This window comes from Vipera ursinii (genome assembly GCF_947247035.1).
Source record: "Vipera ursinii genome assembly, chromosome: Z".
Taxonomy (NCBI): Eukaryota; Metazoa; Chordata; class Lepidosauria; order Squamata; family Viperidae; genus Vipera; species Vipera ursinii.
Genome location: NC_139517.1, coordinates 9068659 through 9079036, shown reverse-complemented (window position 1 = coordinate 9079036; position 10378 = coordinate 9068659). Strand labels below are relative to the sequence as shown.

The following is a 10378-nucleotide window of genomic DNA, read 5'->3' as shown; positions in this document are numbered from 1 at the left end:
CGTCTATTGTGTTGGTCTGGTCATTACATTTGCAGCTGGGGATATATCAGTTCAAACACAAATCCTTCTTTTTCTCCCTACCTGCAATTCTGTATTTCTGAGCAGAGGTTAATATAATGCAATGTCTTAATCTAAGGTCCTAGTTTTGTCAGTGTCTGCTGAAATGCCCTTGGGACATGGAGAAGAAGGGACGATGTCTATACATTAAGTAGTGAGTTACTCGCAAGGGAACTTTGAAAAATATCAGAGTGAAACAAGTTGATTATTTCTCACTAGACACAAATGCCAGGTTATGAACCTTTGGAACTAAGATATTAAGTAAAAAATGGTAGAATGAAAGCTCATATGTACAGAAGAAAATAACATAAAATTAGAGAAAAGAATAAAAGAATAATGGATATACATTTATTGAACTCATTTTGCTTACCTTTTGCTTAATCTAAGATCTATCATGAATAATTTAAGACTAAAAACTTTAAAAGGTGTATTATCTGCCATGATGTCATAGACAGAGTGCAATATATATATGCATCTCTATGTATCTGATTACGCAAAAATGAAAAAAAGCCCTATTGGGCAAAAGTTTCATTCAAGGGATAAAAAAAGTATCAGCTTCATTTCTTTATCAGTTGCTCCTTCTTATTCAAATCAGGCCTCAGAATAATGATATAGCACTTGGGGGAAAAGATACAGCCCAGTAATCCAGCTGCTGAAGCCAAAATAGAGAAGATCTCTACAGCAACCACATATTTCCCCTTTGTACTCAAATATGTGGGAACAAATGACACCCAGACGCTACAAAAGACCAACATGCTGAAGGTGATAAATTTGGCTTCGTTGAAGCTATCAGGTAAATTCCTGGCTAGGAAGGCGACCGTGAAAGTGACAGCAGTCAACAGCCCCATAAAGCCCAGGACTGTATAAAACATTGTGGTTGAACCTTCATTACATTCCAGGACAATTTCTTCAGCCATGGAATGCATGTCTGAATCTGGAAATGGGGGAGAAACTCCCAGCCACAGTACACAAATGCTGAACTGAGCCATGAAAACAGAGAGGACAATAGTGTTGGCCATCCTTCTCCCCACCCATTTCCTCATGTTGGAGCCTGGCTTGGTGGCCATGAAAGCAAGAACTACGATGGTTGTTTTACCCAAAATACAAGAAAGGGCTACAGAGAAAGTGATGCCAAAAGCAGTTTGTCTCATGAGACATTTCACTTTATCAGGTTGCCCCATGAAGAGCAAAGTACAAAGGAAGGAAAGCAGAAGAGCAATGAGAAGTGTGTAGGTGAGGTTCCTGTTGTTGGCTTTGACAATGGGAGTGTCCTGGTGTTTTATGAAGATTCCTAGCACCACAGCTGAGATGATAGAAAAGGAGATTGCAATCATTACCAAAGAAATCCCCAAAGGCTCTTGGAAAGTCAAATAAGTTACAGTTTTTTGAAGGCAATTATCTTGACCCTTGTTTGGATATTGATCCTCTTGACATGGGAAACAGTCATCTAAGTCTGGGGGAAGAAACAAAACTATTTCACAAAACTACTTTACTTTTAATCATGAAGAATTAATAACATACATGATTTATTTAGATCCTATGACTTCATAATATTTTTTTCTCAAAATGATTGACAATGAAATGCATTAAATACTGTAGTGTAGTGTAGTTTCAATATCCCTTAAGTTATACAGCTACACCAAAATTTGTATGTGATACTTCTATTCTTCAGGTAGAAGAGGAAGTAAAAAGGGTTTAAATACTAGGAACAAATGTTGCATGGGTTGAATTTGATGGAACGTTACCTTTCAGTCAAAAAGCATGTACTAAAAAGCCTTCTGGATAGGTTAATAACAAGCATTGGTTATCTGCCAAAATGTTTATACTTCTACAAGCAATAAGGAGAATAATCTAAAAATGAGAAACCTATTGATGAGGATGAAGGTAAAGATTTGAGGGTAAAGGAATGAGAGTAAAGGTAAAAAGGAATTTTGAGAAATATTTAATGCTATAATCCATCAGTTTAATTTGAAAGGCATAAAGTTCCTTAAGATTTACAATAGTGGTAAATATCTATAGCTCGTGTGTAGAATGAGGATAAAGGTTTGTTCTCCAAGCCTGTGGGCTTCGCTTCCAAAGTTTCATTACCAGGCTAGATAATACCTACAGTGGAGTTTAGGGAATGTCAGCTGAAGATGTTACTCCACTGAAGTTGTTCCTAGCCTGGTAACAAAATGTTCAGAAACCAACCCACAGGCTTGGAGAACAAACCTTTACCCTCATTCTACACCCAAGTTATAGATATTTACCACTATTGCAAATCTTAAGGAACATTATGCCTTTTAAATTAAACAGATGGATTGTAGCATTAAATTTTACCCAAAATTGCTTTTTTAAAAGGCAACTGGACTTTGTTTTTCCTTGAAGACATTTTGTTTCTCATGCCAGAAGCTTGTTCAATTCTGACTGAAGCCAGAACTACAGTCAGAGCTGAAGAAGCTTCTTGGATGAGAAGCATAATGTTTTTGTGGAAAAACAAAGAAAGTCCAGCTGCCATTTGAGAAATGTCCTTGGTACAAAAAGCACCTTTGGATGACTCAGAATCTACATAAACATTAAATATCTCACTGAACTATAAACAAGCAGTTCACATTTTTTATTGCTCATCTATAGAATCTATCAGATAGCTCAAAGTTTTTAGTTACCATAAAACTGATTAAAAATTTAAAACTATTTATATTTATTAAATCATTGATATATTTAGTAGATTCCTTTGCTTACCCATTTGGTCAGCTATCTTCCCTTCTGGGCACTGCCTACAGTCATAGCAGCAGGATAATTTCCCTTCCACTTTGACCTTGCTGTAGCCAAAGGGACATTTCTCATTACAGATGGAAAGAGGCAATGTCTGTTCATAAATAAAATGAGATTGCTTTCATATGAAGAATTTATGTGTTGGGAGTGTCCATTTCATCAATTATCTATGCCCAAACTCTTCACATACTTATCAATCCTTAGTGTTCCATTTCACCATTTTTCTTGTTTTAAATTAATCAAAAGATTCTTTAATTCATTTCTTCCTCAATCCTCAGCATCTACAGTACTATAGAATAAGTGTGAATGGCAACTGCCAAAATTCCCCAGCGATCATGTTGAAGTTCACACTTCATAAACTTCCTGAGTTTGAGAAATACTGCTTAACTCTTCCTCCCCCCCCCCACCTTTCTTCCATTGAATCATACACAATTCTGAGAGACTTCCTGGAGAAGTTCTTGCAGTTTTCTTGAAAAGATTTTGAGATGTGATTTACTGTGTCCTCATTTCTAGAGTGAGAAGATGACTAGCTGAGAATCACTCAGTTGGCTTTTTACTTGAGGAAGAGAGGACTAGAAAATTATCTTCTCTTTAATGATTTATAAAGAATATGATAATTACCACACTCAACTGTTTCCACAAGATATTTATTAACTTAATCTAAAGCCTAATCCTAAACTTGTGAATTTACTAAGCTGAACAGGGTACGGTGTAATGTATAAATGAGGTTCCCTCTTAGAAATTAGAAGTCTCATCACAAAGCAGTGTTCTGTATCATACTGCATTCCTCTTTATTGGTGTATGTTATGATATAGATATATACAGTATATGTGTGTCTCTCTCTGTCGCTGTCTCTGTCTCTCTCTCTCTCTCTCTCTCTCTCTCTCTGTGTGTGTGTTTGTGTGTGTTTGTGATTTTTATGCTCAGTATGCAATCACTTGGATTAACTAATCAGCTGGTTAGGCAAATAAACAGTATCTCCAGCAGAAGACTTTGTTTTAACAAAGAGTTTCTGTTCCTCATTTCATCTCTTTCAGGGGACTAGACTAGATTGGAATAGACCAGACCAGACCAGACCAGACCAGTCCTGATTGTTAGGAAGTTTCTCCTTAATTCCAGGTTACTTCTCTATTTCGTCAGCTTCCAATCATTGTTTCTCATCCTTCCCTCTGGTGCTCTGGTGAACAACCTGACTCCCTCTTCTTTGTGGCAGCCCCACAAATATAAATTTAAATCCAATGAGATGAAATTAAAAAAAAAAGCCTGGCTATGCCATTTTTAAAATATTTTTACTGTTTGGGAATAAATTGTTTCTTTCCATTAAGCTACACACTTTCCTAGACTGTCATTATTCTACTTAAGTGAGTAAAGGAATACTAATTACTTGAAACGTCTTATTCAATTTTCCTTTATTTGACTCAGCAATGGCTCAAAAGTAGAGTTACCACTTTACAAAACCATATAGTGGGAGACTTTTTTTTAAAAAAAATATTTCCTTCAGGGACCAAATATACAAGTAGTCAACTCATATGTTTATTTTCAGGCTTCTCCAACAAAGCATGTTTTATACAATATATTGCATGTAAAAGTAATTCACTTAAGGACCTATTGTTTTTGATCTATAGATTACTACTACAATGACTATTTTGGGATAATTTTGGGCTGGACCAAAATAAATGTTAAATGTTGTAGGCATTTATTTACACTAGAATAGTTTAGGTTCCTATCATTTACAAAAAATATTGAGGCTGCTAAATAAGTGTTGTTGAGGTGTTAGTGGTTGTTAAATTATTTCTGTGAAAAATGAGACACACCTGGTTAAATACAAGAGGCCAAACAGCATCCTTGGCAGAAATGGTGAGGAGCTTATCTGGGGGAGCCATGGAGTTGATCCTTCCTATTTGGGCCCTTAGAAAGGAGTTGTTTGGAAATGTGACCCAGTTTAAAATATCAAATCCAGTTTCCAATTCCCCATTGAGACCAAAAGAAATCAGTTCTCCAGCACTGTTGTTAAAAGAAACTTGTTGCAAAAAATGGTGGAGCTGAATGAAAGATCAAAGAAATATAAACATTAACTGGTTTCCTTGAATTATATGTAGGAATCTCAGTTCCCTCCATATGGTTTATGGTCAATGGAATGCTATTTTTTCACCAATCTACACTGTTTATAATTGAAAAAGAAATGCTTTCTCTATCACATAGATTTTCCACTCTATTGAATATTTTCATCTCTAAATGTTTAATATAAAAATTCCAACACAACGCTGAAAAAGAAAGAAAAATGACACCATTAATTTGCTTTGATCAACCGAATATTTTATGGATTATGAATTAATTGGTAGAATAATATATATATTACAATGGTAACCCCTGTGTTTATAACATATAATATTTGACAAAGGTAAAAGTTTTTTATTTCTGTCTTCTTGCATATGACAATACTAATAACATTCAAAAGTATCTGTAAAGGAAAGAAGGATGGAGGGAGGTAGTTAAGAAGTATGAAAACCAACAAACAAATAAATACTTTAATTTTTAACTGCCAAAATAAAAGAAGAATAAACATTGTTTTATATGATCTGAAGATTTTCCTGAATTTGCATCAGTTGACACTACCTGCCATGGTGATTGAAGGACATACTTGTGCCTCCTCTTATCAATTTTTTGATCTGCTTTGAGATTTGAGGTAAGCAAGGCCCTCAGAGCATGTGCCATGGCATAGACTGCATTATAGATGCTGTAACTAAGTCCACCCATGGTGGTCTCAAAGACAGAATTAGGAAGATTCTCCAAATTCTCTTCTCCAGTACAGATCCTTTCAGCATTCCCTTCACTTACATCGCTGGAGAATGAGCATTCAAATGCATCTTTCCAGAAATCCCTAATAAAGCCATCTTCTTTCTCAAAGTTTGGGTTTCGCTTCTTCATAAATTGTTGGAATACAGTCAACTCCTTTGAGTGAAGTGCAAAGTCAATTGCACCATGGAGAAAATTAATAGGCAAATGTCTTTGTATCGCAATAGAGGTGAATTCCATCTGAGCTGTCATGATCCAAATTTTGGCTTTTCTCTCCTTTGGAATATCATCAGAATCTAAAACAGAGAGCATCATTCCCAAAGCCACTATGCTTGTAATTTCACCATTAAAGATCACTGCAATGACTGTACTCCACATAATCACTTTATATATTTTATCTGCCTTATCCACCATTTCAGCAGCTTCACTATAATACATCATTTGGGGTAGACATTCTATAAAGTCAAAGCATATTCCTCTCTCTGAAAACATGGAAAGACTATTTTGAACAAATCTCTCCCTGTCTTCCTCATACAGAGAAATCAACCCAACCCAGGTCCATTCAAAATGCAATAGTAAGTGTAGTATTCCTTTAAGCTGGTGAATTTCATCAGGGAACATCCATTTGACAAAAATTCCTGCTTGGTCATTATTCATCAAAGGAGCTGATCCATATGTAATCTAATTGGGGAAACATGGGAGAACAGAGGAAAAAAGGAAGAAAACTTTTTAAAAATAAAGGAAGAATTCTTTTCTTTTTTTTTACTTAATACAATTCTTGGGTTTGAGTGGGATACTGAAAGAGGCTTTGTAAAAAATACAGTTAGGGTTAAGGACATCTGTATGTTTAATACTGTTCATGAAGCAAAAAGGGGACTATCCTTTGGTGATATTTTTGTCATTATATGACAAATATTTGTTGCCTCTGGAATCTTTCTCATAAGAGTTATCATGTGGGCCCAACATATGAAAATAATAACTAGCTCATGGACTTTTCCTCTTGCTCCATCTTTCTTCTCACCTGGGGAAATTTGTAGTTGCATAAAGTGGTTGCCATGTTGACGCAGGTCTTAGTACGGGGTCCTCCAATGATGGCTACCGTGTTGGTCTGGTCATTACATTTGTAGTTTGGGATAAAATTATCTTTTTTAGATAAAAATTCCATTGCTAAATGATAAGTTGTATATTCCTCAAGATAATTGGTAGCGATGTGGAAACCGAGGCTAATATTGGGTAAAATTCCAAAATGTTCATTGATCTCCTTTACAGCAAATGCCAGAGCCAAAGTATGTTGATAATTATGAGTGAGGAACCTTCAGTGAGAGTTACAAACAACATCAAATATTTCTGCTTCATATTCAGGCAGTTAATATTTTTATGTTCTAGATTTAGTGCTTATTGTTCATTCTGGATGTTTGGAGCCTTGTTCTTAATGAACAATAGCACTAGATTGTCAAATTCATAGTAAGATATTTCTTCCAGGATCACTTTAGACATTACAGTAACATTTAATTTCAGTTCTATCTGTATTTTGTCTATAATATTCTAAGATTGAGAAGAAAGTTCCATTTTAAAAGGCTGAAAAAAAATCTCAAATGCACTTGTGGATTTCCTGCTTCATTACTGCGTAAGATGAAACAGGGGGAAAAATCAGGATTAACCTGAGGGGATCTACAACCTCTACATTTTTACTTTCAGTGGAGGACTTTGGTGAAGAAAGGAAGTTTCCTGAAGAAAAAGTAATTCCTATAATTTATGAGTCAAATCGATTTGTCTCAATTTGAACTTTTGTGTTAAGACAAGAGGTATTTCTGTGAGTTTTGTAATTAAAAATGGCTATATATGGACATTGGATTACTGATTAACTAGCAACTGATATAGTTCAGCAGAAAAAATATTGCAAGTGGTAACACAGGAAAGAGAAGTAGGAGTAGCAGCAGAAGGAGATACTTACAGATACTGATCAAGCACTTCACGAGAGGGAAGTCTTTGAAATGTGATTTCATTGGAAAGAAAGAAGATCTGATAAATAATCGCAGCAATGATTAAGTCTCCAGGCTGATAATACTTGTGAGCAATTGGAAGCGGACTGCTGAGTTTGCAGTTGGAACCAAGAGAAATTAATATTAAGTTAGGGGGAAAAAATAAAATCAGAGTTCTGTATATAAACAACTCACTATAATATATGGCCATAGTAGATATCAAACAGTAGCTCCTATTTTGTTATTCAAATGAGGAGTTGGGTTGGCCACCCTTAATGTTACCTTAAGTTTAGACCATGAACATTGTCTGAAATTAAGCCAAGAAAATATCAGTTCAAACACAAATCCTTCTTTTTCTCCTTACATGCAGTTCTGTATTTCTGAGCAGAGGTTAAGACAATGCAATGTCTAATTATTGGGTCCTAGTTTTGTCAGTGTGCTGGAATGCCCTTGTGACATGGAGAAGAAGGGACAATTCTATACTTAATTAGAAATGAATACTATTACTTGCAATGTAATATCAGAGAGAAACCTGTTTATTATGTCTCAGTAGACACTACTGCACTGTTATGAACTTTTGGAACTAAGATATTATGTAGAAATTGGGAGAGTGAAAAGTCATATGCACAGAAGAAGGGAAAACATACAATTAGAGAAAAGAATAATGTACATAATATACTCCAAAGCACCTGAAAGCAGGACAAGAAACAATGGATGGAAACTAATCAAGGAGAGAAGCAACCTAGAACTAAGGAGAAACTTCCTGACAGTTAGAACAGCTAACCAGTGGAACAACCTGCCTCCAGAAGTGGTGAATGCTCCAACACTGGAAGTTTTTAAGAAGAGACTGGAGACCATTTGCCTGAAATGGTATAGGGTTTCCTGCCTGAGCAGGGGGTTGGACTAGATGACCTCCAAGGTCCCTTCCAACGTAATTATTATTGTTATTGTTATTTATTGAGCTCATTTTGCTTACCCTTTGCTTAATATAAGATATATCATGATAATATTACCAATATTTGATCTGTCATGATACATTTTTTTTACCCAATACTTGCCCCATCTTCTCCCCATATAGCATGTTCCAAATTATGCAAATGTGAGCAGTTTAATAGGTATCTTTTTGGTGGAAGGTAACAGTGTTCCCTGTGCAACAACATACTGTATCTCAAACATTGATATATCGGGTAGTGGATATTCATGTGCATTTTCCTCTATATGTTGAAAAAAAAAGTGGTTGTGAAGAATATTTGAAGTGTTGGTTGTTTTTGTTTTTTGGCAAGAGTCTAGTGAAGCTTATGGGCTACAGCACACAAAGTCAAAGATTTTGAGAAGAGTGCACCTTATAATATTAAAAATCCATTTTCAGTCAGAATTCTATCCTAGATTAGCTTTTTTCATTTAATCACAAAATTTTGAATTTACATTGTTCACAGTAGTGGCGTCTGCCTGCAAAAGATGCTCCCAGACTGGAGTAAAATGCAGAACAGACTGCTTTATATTTGGTAGACCAGGTGCTCCTCCCAACACATATATGTCATCGCTGTCCTCTACTGACTGGAGTGAGGGGGAGCCTGTGGCCTAAAGGTTAATACAGCTGCCTAACTGGCAAGCTGCCCAGGTTCGAATCCCAGAGGGGTAAGACTGATTAGAGCTAAAGAGCTTGAAATAGCTATACTAGTCTCACTTTAACTCTTTGTTAGTCACAAAATTTTGAATATATACATTAAAAAGCCCTGCAGGATGCAGAATAGATTGACAGCTGCAATCTGGAAGGATGATACCATACATCAATGGGGTATCGGAGGCGACGGGATGAATATTGGCACCACACAATATTAGTGTGGCACACCAGCTAAATCAGACACACCGTGCTAAGGTGATGTGCTCCAAGGAGCCACTACCTGAAGAAGAAAAGTCATTGGTGGTTTACAGAGTAAGATGCAAGGACTGCCAGTGTAATTATATTGGAGAGATGGCCAAATGGCTCAAGACTAGAGTCCATGAGCATAAGTTGGCTGTCAAAAGGCAGGAGCAATGCTCACAGATATTTTATTTTATTTTTTAATTTTAATTCCATTTATATCCTGCCCTTCTCCGAAGACTCAGGGCAGCTTACAAGCTTAGCAGTAGCCTTCATTCTATGTATATGCCTGATTTTTAGGGCTTTCACACACACCCCAAGCGGCATTATTACAAAGTCAGCTTAATTGCACCCAACAATCTGGGTCCTCATTTTACCTACCTCGGAAGGATGGAAGGCTGAGTCAACCTTGAGCCTGGTGGGATGCGAACCTGCACTAATTGCAGGCAGCTGGTGTTACTTAAGGAGGTATTAGCCCACTGCTCCACCAAGGCTCTTGGCAACACATAGTCAACAATAACCACTCTTTTGACTTTATGAGGGCGGAGACCATCCCCTAGGTCATGTCTAAAGGAGGCTGCTTGCTTAAGGAAGCCTGGTGGTCAGATACACATTCAATTAATTGCCATATAGAGCTGCTACCAGCTTATCAAGCATTAAGAGTGCATGAACAACAACAAAAAATACTGCCCACACTCAGAAAGAAAGGAGTCAAAAAAGATAGAAGCCGTATGACTCATGCAATGGAGAAAAATGTCGTACACAGTGTTCTACCAAGGTTGGGGGATGGGAGCAAGTGAGGAGCGATCTAGTGGCAACTCCTGATGATCGTATGTGGACGGGACAAGAAGATAGAGGGTGGCAGCCCACGCACACAGAAATGGACGGAGGACACCTGGCAAGGATGAGATTGACTGGGATGGTT

At 36.7% G+C, this 10378-nt stretch overlaps 1 protein-coding gene across 1 annotated transcript in view; it reads right to left on the bottom strand.

Annotated features, from left to right (window-relative positions):
* Positions 1-614: 614 nt before the first annotated feature.
* LOC310649094 (vomeronasal type-2 receptor 26-like) overlaps positions 615-10378 on the bottom strand; it is a gene marked incomplete at both ends in the record, with an annotated part of 20263 nt that continues 10499 nt past the window's right edge. The window contains 5 exons of the mRNA XM_083377365.1: positions 615-1510; positions 2779-2905; positions 4626-4853; positions 5428-6288; positions 6629-6868. Of these exons, the coding sequence (XP_083233491.1) occupies positions 615-1510; positions 2779-2905; positions 4626-4853; positions 5428-6288; positions 6629-6868 (2352 nt within the window). The remainder of the gene's footprint in view (positions 1511-2778; positions 2906-4625; positions 4854-5427; positions 6289-6628; positions 6869-10378) is intronic.